General features: G+C 45.5%; 1 protein-coding gene across 1 annotated transcript; it reads left to right on the forward strand.

Annotated features, from left to right (window-relative positions):
- The first annotated feature begins 7,216 nt into the window (after positions 1-7,216).
- CTSB (cathepsin B) lies at positions 7,217-17,757 on the forward strand. Its single transcript, XM_072143803.1, has 10 exons — positions 7,217-7,336; positions 11,773-11,915; positions 13,325-13,413; positions 14,105-14,219; positions 14,295-14,413; positions 14,681-14,766; positions 14,856-15,002; positions 15,133-15,249; positions 15,389-15,517; positions 16,468-17,757. The coding sequence occupies exons 2-10, from the start codon at positions 11,790-11,792 to the stop codon at positions 16,542-16,544; spliced, it is 1,005 nt and encodes a 334-aa protein (XP_071999904.1). The 5' UTR covers positions 7,217-7,336; positions 11,773-11,789; the 3' UTR covers positions 16,545-17,757.
- Positions 17,758-18,519: the final 762 nt, after the last annotated feature.

The following is an 18,519-nucleotide window of genomic DNA, read 5'->3' on the forward strand; positions in this document are numbered from 1 at the left end:
TCACATTATACCACCATACAGTGCTCAGATAATACCACCACACAGTGCTCACATAATGCCACCATACAGTGCTCACATAATACCACCATACAGTGCTCACATAATACCACCATGCCGTGCTTGGATAATACCACCATACAATGCTCAAATAATACCACCATACAGTGCTCAAATAATACCACCATACACTGCTCAGATAATACCACCACACAGTGCTCACATAATACCACCATACAGTGCTCGGATAATACCACCATACAGTGCTCACATAATACCACCATACAGTACTCACATAATACCACCATACAGTGCTCAAATAATACCATCATACACTGCTCACATAATACCACCATACAGTGCTCACATAATACCACCATACAGTGCTCAAATAATACCATCATACACTGCTCACATAATACCACCATACAGTGCTCACATAATGCCACCACACAGTGCTCAAATAATACCCCATACACTGCTCACATAATACCACCATACAGTGCTCACATAATGCCACCATACAGTGCTCAAATAATACCACCATACACTGCTCAGATAATACCACCACACAGTGCTCACATAATACCACCATACAGTGCTCGGATAATACCACCATACAGTGCTCACATAATACCACCATACAGTACTCACATAATACCACCATACAGTGCTCGGATAATACCACCATCCAGTGCTCACATAATACCACCACACAGTGCTCACATAATACCACCATACAGTGCTCACATAATACCCCCATACAGTGCTCACATAATACCACCATACACTGCTCACATAATACCACCATACAGTGCTCAGATAATACCACCATACAGTGCTCAGATAATACCACCACACAGTGCTCACATAATACCCCCATACAGTGGTTGCATAATACCACAATACCACCATACACCTTTCTCAGACAATACTGTATAGAGCTTAGTGGGCCACTGGGGGGGGGGGGTTGGAAAGGTGTCCTACACTGCTGTGCTCTGTACTCTCTGCCAACAGAGCTGTTTAACCACATCTTTGAGTATGTTGTTAGTAGCAGCAGGACTGTGACATATGGATTTATATATATCAGGATTGTACCTTAACCAAGATCTTTGGGTGCATGTCCTCACACTGCTTTGCTCTGAGCTCACTGCATTGAACTACAATCCCTTCATTCGGTCTAAGTCAAGGCTGTAGTAGTCCTCTGGTGGAACAGCTATGGAGTCGCTTAGAACAGATAGATCAAAAAGTTCAGTGCAGAGATCTAAGAGCACAGCAGTGTGAGGACACCCCAATGCACATGGTCGTGGACACAACAGATTCCCTTTAACTGGAGTGAAAAATGAAAAAATGCAAAATTCCAATCTAGAACTTGCTGTAAAGGTATCAAAAAACGTAAAAAAGAAAATTTCCTGACCGGGTAGAATTAGTTCCCCCCCAATAATAATGAGAAGGATATAAGGACACGTGAGCGGGGGGAAGTGAGAGCGAGCAGTCAGCACAGTGTGACAGGATGAGACCACAGCTCTCTACCCACTGTGCCACGTGTGTCAGGCTGGCAGGCCCTGCAGTCACGGGCTGCGGTATTGATAGGTCCTGATGACACACACGGAAATGTACATCGTATGAGGCAGCAAGTTACTGTTCATTATTATCTGGGGCATTTAAAGGAATCTACCACCAAAATCCATCCTGATAAACCAGGGACATTACTCATAGACCCAGGCAACGGGACTGACCTCCTTCCTTCTAACATCAACTTTTATAATTATGCTAAGGAGCCAAAAGGGCTCTGGGGGTGTTCCCAGAGCCCCTCCTTGCTGCAGCTTCACAGGCAGTTACACTGTGCAGAAGCACTTCTACCTCCCACTGTGTGAGATTACAGCAGGCAGAGGGAGGGGATAGGGCTGAGCGGGCAATTGGAGGGGATACAGTGTAACAGCCTGTGAAGCAACACCACAGAGGGGATCTGGTTACACCCATATAATTATCATAATTTCAAAAGTCGATTTTAGAAGGAAGGAGGCCATGGATAACACATATAAGCAGATTACCACAGTCCCGGTGCCTGGATCTATGAGTAATGTCCCTGATTTATCAGGATGGATTCTGATGGTGGATTTCCTGACTTATGATCATTCTGACTTATCCTGTGCCAATTTAAAGGGACAGTACAGTGTGCAGCATAAAGACAGTTCTCATCAATAACAGCGGTCAAGGATGAAAAGAGATTATCCTGGATATCCCTTGAGTCGTCCCATGATCAATACTTTCAGTCTCTTTGAAGAGTGAAGCGGCTGATAACAGGGGAAAGAAGAATAAGATGAATAAAGCACTTGGGGTGAGATAGAAACTTCCTTTTTTTCCAGCAGTTTCCGCTTTTGTCTGTCATTACTCAGATACATCAGCGGATTCTGATTTTGAGAAGTAATGACCAGTACTTATGTGAATGGAGTGAGATAAAAAACTTACTACTATCTGCTGCTGCCTCTGTCTGGCTGGGTCTCTCCTCTGTCACTCAAGGGCATCAGAAGGATCGCATTGGCATTATAGAGATATTTTGAGCTGTACTGATGCAAATAAAGAACTTTTAGTGAGACAGAAACTTAATAATAGCTGCAGCAGACTGTGTCTCTCCTCTCTCATTCACAGGATCATATAGGACATTACAGAGAAGTACTGACATGGACTAATGTTAATGAAATGGAGGCTTAGTGGTTAGCATTACAGCCTTGCAGCACTGGAGTCCAGGATTCAAGTCCCAACCAAGTCAATATCTGCAAAGAGTTTGTATGTTCTCTCTGTGTTTTCATGGGTTTCCTCCGGTTCCTCTGGTTTCCTCCCACACTCCAAAACATACTGGAAGGTTGATTAGATTGTGAGCCCCATTGGGGACAGGGACCGATTGGGCAAACTCTGTGCAGCACTGCGTAATCTGTGTGCGCTATATAAATAAATACAGGAATAATGAAACATATGCAGGAGAATAGAAACTTACTGCAAGCTGCAGCAGCCTCTGTCTTTCCATCTGTGTCCATGGGCTACTTAGCCAGCTACATCTTTGACCCCAGACAGTATTGTTGCAGTAAGACAGATGCAGCGGAGTTTACAAGAAAGGGGGTGAAGGAAAAGAGCCTCATAAGTGGACAGAAAAGCATTTTCCTCTGACACAATGTTAGCTGCTGCAGCGCTGCTTGGTGCAAACTGAATTTAGATAAAGTTTATTAAGTTAATTTCTTGTAGATGTATCCAGCTGTATATATGGAATGTTGGGGTTCCATGTGCTGGGATCTGTATCGGGGTACAATCACTTTAGGAGGATCTGACACATTGCCCCAGATTATTAATTACATGAAGGAAGCGCGACTCCTTCTTCCTTCTTCTCGGGTCACATGATACGTGTCGGCTGATCTGTCTCTAGACAAACAGGTTGCACAATTTTCTCCTTGGAAAGTTGTGGTGTCAGGACAATGAGTCACCTGACACAGTACAAAGTGCAGAGACAATGGGCCAGAGCAGCTCCATCTAAATGTCGCCTGATAGTTTGCTACAATGTATCAGTGCAGTTAAAAAAAATCAATTTGCCATCTGTGTTGTAGTTTGTTACAATGTATCAGTGCAGGTAGAAAGTATCAATCTGCCATCTGTGTTGTAGTTTGTTACAATGTATCAGTGCAGGTAGAAAGTATCAATCTGCCATCTGGGTTGTAGTTAGTTACTTTCTACCTGTACTCATACATTGTAACAAACTACAACCCAGATGGCAGATTGATACTTTCTACCTGCACTGATACATTGTAACAAACTACAACACAGATAGCAGATTGATTTTTTTTTAACTGCACTGATACATTGTAACAAACCACAACCCAGATGGCAGATTGATACTTTCCACCTGCACTCTGATACATTGGGGCACATTTACTTACCTGGTCCTGTCACGATCCCTGATCCGATCGGTCCGACGATGATGAAGTCCGGCGCGATTCACGTAGCTCGTGCGCCCGAGATCCTGCATCTGTCGCTTCCCCCGCTGAGGTCCGCCGGAGTTCACCTTCTTCTTCCCGGTGCTTGTAAGTGCGTGTTTTGCGACAAATTGCTTTGTTAAATCCCGTGCGTTCTCCAAATCCGTCGGAATCCGCCACTGATGCACCAAAATCCGATTGCGTGCACCAAAAACCCTTTCTAAATGCGGGGCACATTGTAAATCGTCGGGTAAAAACAATCGATCTGCCATCTGGGTTGTAGTTGTAGGCTGTTCAGCTGACTGATGATTGTTTAGACTGTATACAACTGTAAAAAACCCTCAGCTCTGAGAGGATTTGCTAAGTGAGCGCCAAATAAGCGTCTCGTGTTGTACCTGGCGCAGTCTCTCTGACACAAGAAACGCTGAGTCAAACATTTCACGCTTTGCTGCTTTTGTAGTGCAGGGATGGAGAGATGTCTGGCAGCGGGAGGTCCTCTGCTCCATGTGCTCTACAAGGGTCCTTCACATCAAGGACTTATTCTACAAGGTTCACCAGAATCCGGACTAAAAATATTTGTAACATTCCTTGTGTGCAGGATGTAAGAGCTCACACCTGTATATACAAAGTACAGCTCATGTACCCTTCAGCGGGGCTTGTGGTCAACACTACTACTCTCATCATCATCATCATTGTCCACAGAGGCAGGGCTATGTAGCACAGATCGCAGATGGTACCAGTGGAGGTACAACATAAGGTTGTGGTGTTTGTTTCCCCCTCCAGCTCCTCGGGGGCGGGGCCTTGCACAGATTGTAACCACCCAGGAGGAATGGAATTAAGGTGGGATTGTAATAACCCCCTGATCATCTCACCCGCTATACATTGTAATGCTGCCTTCCATGCATTCAGTGGAATGGAGATGACCTCAGATCGAGCTGCAGTACCAGGAACAGCCACATGTATGTAAGTGGCGTAATGCCTGGTACAACAGAAAATTAAAGGGGTTTCCAAGGTTGTGATATTGATCACCTTTCCTTCGGAGTCGATGAACCTAACACATCAGTAGTCCCGATAGGAGAACCTGTGAGATTTTGGATAGACAATTTCTGTTGCTGCCGGGTGTCTGGACTATGATCTAAGGATAAATCAGAATATTTTAATCCCTATAATCCCTGTTATGTCTGTATGTTTTCTATTAACCATAAAATATGAATTCTGGATATTTTCATAGAGCTATTTGTTAGTCTATCCCTCTGTTATTCCTCAGAGAAATATATGGATAAAACTGACAACTGGGTGTCAACATTCCTTGTGTCAAAGGGGTGTGTCTCTACACAGCTCGGATGGTGACATCGGATCTGATGGTAAAATGTCATCTGATAATAAACTTGTTGACATGTTGCAGGGAGCAGCTTGGCCCGGGGTAAAAATGAAGAGAGAAAAAACAAAAACATCAAAAATCTATTGCAGATTCATGAGTAAGGTGACTATGACTAGGGAGGTAGCTAAAGATGGAGTGTCCCTTTAAGTGAAGTGTGGATCAGTGATGGCGTCATGAAGTGCGGCGCCGGGAAGGAATGTCAGAGTATTGCGCACATTCACACTAGACCTGAGCTCAAGTGCTGAGGTCACTATACAGGAGGAGTGGGGAGGGTCCTGTATGGGTGTTCTGTATCTGTATATAATGTAAGGATATGGACACTAATGTGGTTAAGAGGTGCATGATACAGCAGACACGCTGCACACAGTATACAAGGACATACACTGTACACATACAAGGAGTATCAGGGCATAGAGCCATACAGATAGTAAGAGGGGATCAGTACCAGAGGTTGCACAAATACAACCTACCAGTCACATTAAAGGGTTAGTGGACCCAAGGTGTTTGGTGTTGGGTCATTTCTGTGGCCTCCCTGGCTTTCCACCCTTTAACTTCTATACAGGTCTGGATGTCACTGCAGGGAAACTACCAGGTTGCTACCTCTTGAAGTTGTACATGACCGGTGATCTAGGTTCTCAGTAGGGGTCAGGTACAGGACTAGGGGCTCAACAGGGGTCAGGTACAAGCCTGGGTCAGGCCAGGTGGAACATATAGATGGTTGGTGATCAGGCATAGGTCAGGGAGACCTAGTCAAGATTCACCTGGGAGATCAGCAGGTCAAGAACTAGTAATAAATACAAAGACCAGTCACTGGACATAGCCATCACTGTGTAGGGTATATAGTGGGGTGATCTTAGGTGCGTCATCATTATTACAATGGGGCAGCGCGGTGGCTTAGCGGCTAGCTTTGAAGCACTGGGGAACTTGGTTCAAGTCCCAGGGTCAACATCTGCAAAGAGCTTCAAAATGGTCTAATTCAGGCACCCAAAATGCCTGTGTTATAATTTGCCATTGTCTGATAAAGAGACATACAACTAGAGAACTAGAGACGTTTTATTTGCTGTCATGGATTTCAGCCCCTATTAAACCATAGCAATATCTGTTTGTGTAGCACATAAATCAGTGCAGAATTCCTGGAATATTTCTTAAATATTCTGTAGCAATGAGCAGGGGTAGATTAGGACAACCATGGGTCCTGGGCTGTATGAATATTATGGCCCCTACAAGTCTGGGATCACTTCCTACATCTGCTACTAGAATCAGCTTCTTGGGGAATGGAGGACGTGTCCCTTCTGCTGCTTTCAATCTGCGTTTTTAAGACCTTTGGAGGACCTTCAAAGGTCATTAAATAGCTCTTATGTACATTGAGATCAGGAACAGATGTATTAGGATTTCTTGGGTGAATTTCCTTCTCGGTATAAAATTTGGTGGGTGTTGTATTATAATCCACTACTGGTAATGAGACTTCTGCAGTTGAGTGATAGGTGATAAGGGCTTGTGGTCGGCTTGCTGGGTGTTTTTTAGATAATACAACCCCTTCCTTCCCCCAATAGGGGGTCACCATCTAGAGTGTTAGCCTACAGCTATGTGTGGCTCTTATAGGTCTCCAAATACCTAAAAAAGTGCTCTTCATATTCATAATCTCGTTAAAGTTTAGTTTCTTCCCTGCCCTGTTTATCATGGAGAGAATATGAATCTTTATGCATGGAATGCACCTTTAATTTCCCCTATGATGTAACATAGTAGATCAGGAGACAGTGGTGACTGCAAAACATGTCCCCTGGATAAATCATTACTTTCTCCTGTTATTGGGTATGGGCATCACATGCTGCTCTGCCACCATTGTAGGTGCCCTGATGTGGGCGTGGCCTGGGCTCTGCAGTCATGTGAGGAGTCAGGCGGGTGTACAGGGCGGTGCATTGTAGCTTATATGAGGAGGAGGAGGCCTCTTCCACCCTGCACATCCCCTACTCCTCTGTGTCTGCTGCACCGGGTGAGAGATCGGCCTCTGTTGTCTCTGCATTGTATCCTCTCTATAGTCCTATATATTGTGATCTGTATTGTCTTATGTGCTCTTTATATACAATGTAACTACTGATTCAGGCTGTATATATCCCCTATAGCTGTGTGGCTACTGCGCATGCCCCGTGGACTAATTTTGGGGTCCCAGGATCAGGGTGTGCAGGTTATTCTCATTGTGGATGTGCGGGGCTCTTCTTTATACAATGTATTCACTGTTTGTTTGTTGTTTACTATTAGACTCTGCTGCGGATACAATGTATCCATTCACTTCCGGTCTGCATCAGGGGGTTCTATAGTCTAGTTATAGCAGATGTTAGGCTTGTGAGCATATGGTGGACCGGGGAGGAGGATACAAGCTCTAGGCTGGGACTTGTAGTTCATCTTATGCTTGGAGTCGTTTTACTGTGTGTATTTAGAGGTGACTATATTACTGTACAAAGCTGGTTTGGTTTCTATGCATTTCTGGCTTACACTATGACATGTACTATAGTCCCTGTGCTGAGGTCTATCTATATAACCTGGAAATAGTAATTATAGCTGTGTAATGCCTTATCCAGATCCCAGGCAAGTCACATGTTTGTGCCCTGCCCTTGTTTACATCATGGCTGCCCCCTGCACTGTGGGAGTAGCCTATTACCTTGACCCTTTATACCAGGAAGCAGCTGGGAATTTATCTAATGCAACAAATACAGATTCCCAGGATGTTTAATGAGCATTCTCTATGATGGGGACTTTATTTTGGGAATAAACTGTATATTACAGGATTTTAGAAGACACATTGGGGGTCCCCCTGCCCCCATGATCAGTCTGTGGGGAGTGCATTGTTTACTGGAACTGTTTATTGGGCAATTCTGCAGTGTTTATTCTGCGTATTGACCCAGGATGGACTCTGAGATCCTGATGACGCTGGGATAGTGCTATAAATACACCAGCTATGATCAATGACATGGGCAGAAGCTTATTTCAATCTGTAGAGAGCTTGTAGTATGGTGCTCCTAGTAGGATTGTTTGGGTCTGATAGGACAGTTGGATAAGCCACATCCCCAGTCAAAGCGTTGGGGCTATCAGCTGTTCTGTGATGGTTATTAGCACACAGCCTGGTAGAAAATCACAAGCATTGTGCCTGTAGCACATGCAGGGACAAGGACTTCCTCTATGACCGCCCACAGCATTGTATAACTTGCAGATTTCCATAAGGGAAAATTGTGCACAATCCCCTAACACATGAATTAAAGGGGCTTTCCATTGATCTGAACTATTCTATGAAGATGGAAGGTAAAAGATTCAGACTTCTTGAAACTAGTTTTTCCAGTATGGGCTTTCCTATGCTTCCAGATGAGACGGCTAGAACGAGATGAAGTAGTGTTTGGTTTGAGATGGATGAGCTAATCCCTGGTGACCCCCTCAGTCCAAGGATGGCTCTGTAGTCATGTGCTTTCATGTTTCACCTTCCTGCAAGCCCCAGAGACTGTGACTGCTTTCACACTTGGGGTTGGCAATGCGTTTACAAAGCAAACGCCCGGGGCTCGGCCTGATCACATCTGGGCTTCTTTTCAGAATGTCCATTGTCTTCAAGTTGCGCAATTCCTTTCCTGTTTTATGTAACAGACAGAATTATTTGGATCCTTGTAAAACCTGTGACTTGTAGGTGTCTCAGGTGATCTTACACCGTGTGATCCTGGGCTTGTCCTGACACGATGCCGCCAGTGTATGGACGGATTAGCTGATCTGTAGTTGGGCTTTCTTTCACCTGGATTATTTCATGACCCTTAATCTGCATATAAATACTAAAGTGGCTTGTTGTCCACCCTCACCACACTCTTCTCCGCACCTTACCCTATGGCCACCCACACAAGTCCTGCTTGACCACCCTCCGGATATGACCTACTGCAGTAATAAATAACTGATGGGCTGAGTCTTGTATCCTTGGAGTCTCTGTATAGTAGACGTTTTGTATCCAGCCACATCTGAGGGATACTTCAAAGTCCGTCTATTTTGGGTCCTATTAGTAGGAACCGGGGAAATCTTTCAGTTATTTTACTCCTTCCCTCCAGCTCCATTTTCCATGGAGATTCCATAAATCACACGCAGGAGGCTGCCATAAACGATAAACTGCATCCTGCAATGTTTGAGATTAGATAGATAAAGATATCTATATCTATCATTGATGTGATACCTGTATACGATATATACAGGATTTTGATACTGGAGGTGATGGTTAGATGTGATCTCCAGTTACTGTTTATACTACAGACTCTTCATGGGGTATAACAATTGGTGACACATGATCCTGTGATTTCCCGTGAGTCTGTGATTTCTTGTAACATGAACTTCCAGCAGATTCAGGCTTAATCTAGTCCTCCTTACACAGAACAGACTTCTACTTGGTAATGGTAACATTTTCCTGGGTTCTGTCTGCTTGGACCCATATTTTCAGAATTTTGTATTGTACTACATACTTGCATACATTGGGTCCCAGGGCTTCAGGTTTCCCTCCCTATGGAGTCGGTCACCCCTTGTCGGATATCCCTTTAAGAATTAGCTTGCTCCTTAAGGCTGTGTTCACACGTGACGTTTACATTGCATTTGCTGAGAAGAGATCTGACTAATGACGTTGCTGTTAACATTTGCTTTTACAAAACACAACAGGTAACACAATGTAACGCAAGGTAAACGCCGTAAGCTTGGCAAATACATTCTATATATACATTATACGTCTCGTAATATGGAGCCTATAGCCTGATATCTGCCAATAGTGAACCACAGGGGGCCTGGATTTTACATGTTCCTACACATATTGGGGGGAGCAGCAGGGAGACCTCTTGATGTCTCCTAGGGATGTAATGAAGACTCCTTGTCACAGGGCACAGTTTACCTTGGGCATGAGGGAAAAGATGTGTTGGGTCCTATTGTAAGGTGGATGCCTATATAATGGCAGCTTAGATACAGCGGTTCAGCTCTATGTAAGGTGGGTGCCTATATAATGGCAGCTTAGATACAGCGGTTCAGCTCTATGTAAGGTGGGTGCCTATATAATGGCAGCTTAGATACAGCAGCTCAGCTCTATGTAAGGTGGGTGCCTATATAATGGCAGCTTAGATACAGCAGATCGGCTCTATGTAAGGTAGGTGCCTATATAATGGCAGCTTAGATACAGCGGCTCAGCTCTATGTAAGGTGGGTGCCTATATAATGGCAGCCTAGATACAGCAGATCGGCTCTATGTAAGGTGGATGCCTATATAATGGCAGCTTAGATACAGCGGCTCAGCTCTATGTAAGGTGGGTGCCTATATAATGGCAGCTTAGATACAGCAGATCGGCTCTATGTAAGGTGGATGCCTATATAATGGCAGCTTAGATACAGCAGCTCAGCTCTATGTAAGGTGAATGTCAATTTAATGGCAGCTTAGATACATAGAGCTGAGCTGCTGTAAGGTAGGTGCTTATATAATGGCAGCTTAGATACAGCAGCTCAGCTCTATGTACTTGTATCAAAACAGCCCATACATTGGTTAAAAACCTATAAACATGGTGTTAACACATACGTTAATGCATGGGTTTGGTAAATACAATGTTGACAGCAATGTAATCTGGAAAATCTCCTCTTTATTGCTGTGGTGATGCATTTGAAAACGCACATGTGAATACACCCTTACGGTGATTCCACACATGAAGTTTTGAACCCGTTTTTGGTCGGTTTTTAAGCAGTCCATTAAAATCCGCATGCGTTTTTTGAAAAACTCATCCGTTTTTGACAGATTTTACCAATTATATTAATTAAAACTGGTCAAAAACTGATGCGTTTTTGGACGGACTGCTTAAAAACTGACCAAAAATGGGTTCAAAAAGCCATGTGTGCCATCACCCTTATGAGTCCAGTCTCCTGTGACCACTGCTCTCTATAGCTACAGCACTGATGTGTACCGGACACCTGTTCTTCGGGGGGGGGGAGGTTGTAAAGAGTTAGTCTGGAGTTCCCCTTTATGTAATGTCAGTTTCTTTGACCTGGACTTGTGCTTGGCAGATACAATTAAACCCTTTATAGAGTAACGAGTCATTGACCTACTTGTAGTTATTCAGCTATGATGTATAACTGGTATCGATGGTAAATCTGGAAAAACCACCTCCAATAGGAAGTAACGTAACCTAGAGAATGCAAGTGCCCCTGGCACCTTCTGGGTATTAGAGGGGGAGAGGGACCTGAGTGGTGTCCCCTTATGTGATCTTCACCTACACTATATAGACATATAGTTGGTTCTAGAAGAGTCTCTTGTATGGAAGTAATGTCGCTGGTGCTCTGGTTATATGTAATGGAGCAGTATTGGCTGAATTGGCTGATAACAGGGAGCAATAGATTGTATAATTTGTACTGTTACTTTAACTCACTTGCTCCTATCTTTCCACAGGGAGAAATCCTGTAACAATGTGGCAATCTCTGGCTCTTCTCTGTATTTTGGCGTCTTTTGCCAGCACTCGCAATGTCCCGTATTTCAAGCCGCTGTCCGGTGAAATGATCAATTATATCAATAAACTAAATACTACATGGAAGGTAAGTGAGGGGGTCTGTAGGTGGGTGGGTTCTGCCTACCAAAGGAGGAAAGTGTCTGTACTGGGCCACTACAATTTCTTTACTATGGGAATGTGATATAAGGAAAACCCAGTCCAGTAATAACTTAAACTGTAAAGGAGAAGTTCTGAAACTTTCTAATTTCAGTTCCTCAATCTGTTTACACATAGAGATTCTGTCATTGTTTAGCAACATTTCTATGAAAACTTGGTTTCCATTCTCCAAAGAGGATCGGTGGTTGAGGGGCAGAAAGAAGGTAGTAGGTGGGTGCCTGCCTAGGAGTACAGGGACGGGCAGGAGTGGGGGCACAAGGAGGGGCGACGGGCGGGAGTGGGGGCACAAGGAGGGGCGACGGGCGGGAGTGGGGGCACAAGGAGGGGCGACGGGCGGGAGTGGGGGCACAAGGAGGGGCGACGGGCGGGAGTGGGGGCACAAGGAGGGGCGACGGGCGGGAGTGGGGGCACAAGGAGGGGCGACGGGCGGGAGTGGGGGCACAAGGAGGGGCGACGGGCGGGAGTGGGGGCACAAGGAGGGGCGACGGGCGGGAGTGGGGGCACAAGGAGGGGCGACGGGCGGGAGTGGGGGCACAAGGAGGGGCGACGGGCGGGAGTGGGGGCACAAGGAGGGGCGACGGGCGGGAGTGGGGGCACAAGGAGGGGCGACGGGCGGGAGTGGGGGCACAAGGAGGGGCGACGGGCGGGAGTGGGGGCACAAGGAGGGGCGACGGGCGGGAGTGGGGGCACAAGGAGGGGCGACGGGCGGGAGTGGGGGCACAAGGAGGGGCGACGGGCGGGAGTGGGGGCACAAGGAGGGGCGACGGGCGGGAGTGGGGGCACAAGGAGGGGCGACGGGCGGGAGTGGGGGCACAAGGAGGGGCGACGGGCGGGAGTGGGGGCACAAGGAGGGGCGACGGGCGGGAGTGGGGGCACAAGGAGGGGCGACGGGCGGGAGTGGGGGCACAAGGAGGGGGCGACGGGCATGCACGCAGCCCAGGGGCAGTGAGCAGGAGGTGGGCAGAGAGCAGGAAGTGAGGAGGGGAAGGGGCATAAGGAAGGGTGGCGGGTGGGCAGGCGGCCGATGGATGGAAGTGTGACAAAACAGGTAGGGTAACCAAACACAAAATCTGGATCTGAATTATATATCAGGATAAAGCTTTGTCATTTTTACCGTTTACATAAGGCTTAGTGCTCCATTATCCTACATGTTGCTTTTATATGTAGTCTGTAGTCGGTAGGGGAGGGGCTCATTGAGAATTGCAAAGCAGCTTGAAGGGGGGAAAAGCTTAATTTCATGTCATGGAGTCCTGTTAATAATTTTCTGTACAGTGACCTATATGAGTAGCGCTGCAGTTCCCAGTTGCTTTAAAACTCCATTCCCTTTTTTCCCTTCAGGCTGGACATAACTTTCCAAATGCTGACATTCACTACGTGAAGACTCTGTGCGGCACTCTGCTTGGAGGAAGCAAGAGGCTGCCGGTCAGGTAAGACCTAAATCTAGTAGTACAGCTCTGCATTGTGCCCTCTACTCTATTTACAACCAAATCTGCATCAAGAAGTCTGCTGGATGTGGCTTCCAATCCATTAGTTCTCTGTTGTCAGTAATAGATTGTGCAATGCAGAAGCCTCACAAATTTGTGGCTTGTGTGTCACAACACTTCCTTTTCCCAAAACCCATGAGCAGGCGAGAAGTTGGTAAACTTTTGATCCATCGCTGGGCTACATTAGACTACTGGTCACCACATAAAACTACAAATCCCACAATGCACCAGAGCACATGGCAGGGACTTTGCCCATTGGTTATGGAGGAGCTATGCTATAGTCATTCCTGTCCCTCTGTTTAGAATGTATTTGAGACTGTCTAAATACACTCAGGACCTTTTGATTGGAGGGGGGGTCCCAGGTTATGTAGGTGGAAACCAGTTCTCAAAGTACTGGTAGATCTGGGTAATGGAAATGGACTTGTACTTACCATACAGCTGCTGTAAGTAGTACATAGGGAATGCACCACGAGAAATTTCTGCAAAGTTGCTTAGATTCTTGGATTTCCGATCCCAGGCAACTGCAGATGGGGGCAACATTTTTAGCGTTGTTGCTTTTGTGTGTGACATTTATCCTATGAGACCATTTTATTGTGTTAAATGGCGCATGTGTCATGGACTTTCTGTTTTTTAGGTATTCATTTGTTGGAGACATGGACCTGCCAGATAATTTTGACTCCCGAGAGGCTTGGCCAAACTGTCCCACCATCAGGGAGATCAGAGACCAAGGCTCCTGCGGATCTTGCTGGGTAAGGAAGAAGACCAATTCTTGTAGGACTAGACTGATGTCTCCTCTTCTCTGTAACCGGCTCTGTCTGTCGTAGGCATTCGGCGCAGTGGAGGCCATTTCTGACCGGTCCTGTGTGCACTCCAATGGAAAGGTGAACGTGGAGGTTTCTGCAGAAGATCTTCTATCATGTTGTGGACTTGAGTGTGGAATGGGGTAAGTGGACCTTCAGGACTCTTATTCTCTTGGGAGGAAATGTCCAGTTTACTGGGGTTTGCATCTTGAGTCATGAGGAGACCTCAAGAGTAGCCAAACTTCTTGAAAAATCTTAAAGAATGATATTTGACAAAATAATCAGGGAACAAGGACAAATCTGGAGGTCATACCGTAAATGGTCAATGGAGGAATGTGGGTGGAGCTGCTCAATCAGGCATTTGTATTGTTACACCATGTTCTAACAAAAAAAAATTCCAAAATTTGCAGCTGTAATGGAGGATACCCAGCTGGAGCATGGGCGTACTGGACTGAGAAGGGTCTAGTGTCTGGGGGTCTTTATGATTCTCACGTTGGTGAGTAGATCATCAGGCTTGGGTTAGGCTTTTAAGTGGGTTAGAGCTCCCCCTTCTGGAGGTGTAATGTATATCTTGCTGTGGTTTAGGCTGCAGACCCTACTCCATCCCCCCATGTGAGCACCACGTCAATGGCTCCCGTCCTTCGTGTAAAGGGGAGGAAGGTGAGACCCCGAAGTGTGTGAAGAAGTGTGAGGATGGCTACGCTCCAGACTACGGCACAGACAAGCACTTTGGTGAGTGTGCACTTGGTGATCGATACAATAAGAGGTATACAGGTCCTTGAAAATCTGCAGTGTTTGTGGCCAAATTTTGCACCACCAAATTCTTTTTAGGGTAAGTACATTGTATCACTTTGTTCTTTAGGTTCTACTTCATATGCCGTCCCCAGCAGCCAAAAAGAGATCATGGCAGAGATCTACAAGAATGGTCCAGTAGAGGGCGCATTCCAGGTGTATGAGGACTTCCCGGCATACAAGTCAGGTAGGTGGCCTGTATATTATAAAGATTGCTGCCATGTTGTAAGTTTCCTCCAGCCATGGAAGCCTTGATGCACCCCTAATACATGTGACGGTCATGTCCACCTTACATAGCCAATCGCTTACCCGGATTTCTTGTATAGGAGTCTACCGCCATGTCACCGGTGAGGAGATCGGAGGTCATGCTATCAAGATCCTGGGATGGGGTGTGGAGAATGGGACACCATACTGGCTGTGCGCCAACTCCTGGAACACCGACTGGGGTGATAAGGGTAAGATGGCGCTTCTACACCTATTCAGAGGTTTCGATTGGGGCAGTATTGGTGGTACCATGGGATGGGTTCAAAACTAGACCTTCCTCTCGGACCCCTTTCATCACCTCACTATTTTTTAATTTGTTTTCTGCTTTTGTGCTCAAATTGTCCACTGTGGGCAATATATGGTTCCTGCTGCCTGGTCCTGACCACTTTATGAAGGGTTACAGAACATGTTGTGGCAACGAAATACAGGAGAAGGTCCACACATTGGTGGTGGCCAGAAGCTGGACCTTCTGCTGAAATGTTGTGTTGAAAAGTCCTGACTATACCTTAACCAGCCTAGTTATGATGCTTCATGAGTCCGATGGCCAATGTTGGGACTCCCAAGTTCTTACTTGATGATGAAGTCTGATGGACATCTTCTCCATAGCAACGTTGTAACCTCCATATTACAGAACTGTTCAAAGGAGCTTACGGATTGGTGATGACCAGGTGCCACCAGAATTTCTCATTCCTTTGGTCGGAGATCTTTCCAGTTGTCCAAAATTTGTCAAATTTTAAGTCCGTTCCAGCAAATTCAACTTTGACATGACTAGAAATTACTGGTATTTGGCCCACCCAACGTGGGGGTTCCTGCCTATTTTGACTGGTCTGTAGAGCAGATGTAGATTCGCTGATCTTGATGGACCATGGAAGTTGGAAGTATATCTTGTGCCCAGATATATGACCACTAGTGAGGTCCTTGACCATTTTGCACCATTTTTCAGTCATGGCACATGGATGGTGAAGATGGCACCCTACCTTCCTGCCCATGGCTTGTCTAGTATCACAGCTCCATGGGTGAGGATTTGGCTGAGCTTCAGTGCCACTCCCAACCTGTGGAGAGGTCATCTTCTGTAGGAAAGAAGCCATGTTCTCCTAATGTTGTGCGATCTCAATAATTGGAACTTTTTTGCTTCTCACAGGTTACTTCAAGATTCTTCGTGGAGAGGACCACTGCGGGATAGAGTCAGAAATTGTTGCAGGAATTCCCAAAAATTAATCTACCGCAAGCCGTAGCTGCAGACATATCTGGAAGGAGACTTTTAGTGACAAATGGAAACTTTTTTTGATTTTATCTCATTTTTAAAGCTGATATTTTAGTGGATGGGTTTAACCAGGACACGGCTGTGATTGGGGTGATGTGTAGGAAGATGATATCTGGGTCCTCCATCACGTCATGTCTTGTAGCCTTATAAGACTTCCATTGTCTGGGATTAGTCTTGGGATTCAGGGTGGTTATTATCTTGGGCCTCGTGTATCAAAGCTTTTGGGAACTGGAAGTAAATGCAAACAAAGTCCAAAATTCTTAACTTTTATAATATCTTTATAGGGTTCCAGAACCCACTAAACCAATATCTAGTGCTGCCATTAATCTCCACTAGGGGATCTGATTTAGATCTGGCTACAGAGAGCTCCCCCTAGTGGTGGCTGCGATGAGCTGGAATGTTTCTTTATTTTATGAAATCTGTGCACTGTGAAGTAAGAGATGGTACTTTTGGTACAGAACTTTGGACTTTGACGACAATAACTATTACAAAGGTTGATATCGGCTGCAAAGACCCAATTTCCTAGCATTGATTTATGATGCCCAAAATAAATGTACAAATTGCTGCTCAAAGGTTTTATTAATATTTGCACTGTTTGTTTTCATAAAAATTCCACCCCCTGGGCCTCAAAGTGCAGATAAGAGGGATTTCTTGTAGTAGACCACGTGATGCAGAGTAGAACCTAAAATTGCGCCCTCCTTGTCTTTATGCATGAGGTCCACTTCTCATCATTTTACATATTTTTTGTTTTAAATGCATATTTAGCTTTGCTGTTGTCCAAAGAGGTAATTGTAGGATAAGAATTTTTAAAGGGGTTGTCCATGGCTACAAAAACATGACTGCCTTCTTCCAAAAACTGCATCATCCCCCCCCCCCTGTCTATGGGTTGTCTAGTATATCCATGCACATCACGACTTGTGAAGAGGTGTGGTGCCAAATTTGGAATAACTTCATGGTTTTCTAAACCTGGAGCCCAAAAATAGTCTGTCTGGGGCTGACATTTAGAGACCTGAATAGGTTCTGTTGCCGTTGGCTGCTTCACCTATGATCGGCTCATTTACCACGATGGGCTGATCGCACAATACACCACTTGATTTTGCGTTTTTATCTGTACAAAATGTAACTTTTTTTTGTTTTGCCAATAAAATGCCTTGTCTTCCTTTTTAATATGCGTTGGGCTCCTTATTTTGGAATCTAGAACCCCCTCGAGAGGCAGGAAGGCTGCAAACTCTTCTCATTCTTATGGATTTGCTTTTCACTTCCTTAGTTATAATTATTGGTTTCTGGGAGACTTTCTTAAGAACAGATGAGATTATTTGGTTCAGTCCGTAGAGTCCTGCAAGGAAATGGAACAAGTTTCGCGAACTAATTCACCCATGGGTGGAGATGAGTGGACCCAACGTTTGCATTTGGGGTCGGACATATTGGCAGCCAAACAGCCAATCCAGCAAATTGACCTCTAGCTGCTGCGAGCCATGGCCATGATTGCCCAGTGTCCCATTGATAGTTGATTGGTGGATTGGCTGTTCAGCCGAACACAAACGTCTGGCCTGTTCATCTCTACTCCTGGGCAATGGCCTCAATGGAAATGGTTATACCTGCTGGACCGATTCCTGCATTAAATAAGCTACCTGCTTGTTATTTTGGGGTCTATATTATGGTAGCAGAGTTTGACTTTCCTGTTAAAGCAGGTCCCCAAGATCAAGTGTGGCCAAGGCTGAAACTGGTAATTGCTCGGTCTACTGCTGCCTCTACATACGACTCTGCCTGGGGATGAGCTGAAGCTCTTCTGTGTGACGGTAGAATCCTGAATGGGGGCCGCACTACAATCTGAGGGGGATGTTCTCAGCCTTAAAGGGGTGGTCCAGTAATCTGAAAGTTTTTTCAGAGAAGTACAATCCCTTAATAGTGTAACCCATGTTGAATTTG

This window comes from Engystomops pustulosus, chromosome 3, assembly GCF_040894005.1.
Source record: "Engystomops pustulosus chromosome 3, aEngPut4.maternal, whole genome shotgun sequence".
In the NCBI taxonomy this organism is placed as follows: Eukaryota; Metazoa; Chordata; class Amphibia; order Anura; family Leptodactylidae; genus Engystomops; species Engystomops pustulosus.

Coding starts and splice junctions, on each gene's coding strand:
- CTSB (XM_072143803.1), top strand. CDS start 11,790: ATGTGGCAATCTCTGGCTCTTCTCTGTATTTTGGCGTCTTTTGCCAGC. Junction 11,916..13,324: donor AACTAAATACTACATGGAAG/GTAAGTGAGGGG, acceptor TTTTCCCTTCAG/GCTGGACATAACTTTCCAAA. Junction 13,414..14,104: donor AGCAAGAGGCTGCCGGTCAG/GTAAGACCTAAA, acceptor TCTGTTTTTTAG/GTATTCATTTGTTGGAGACA.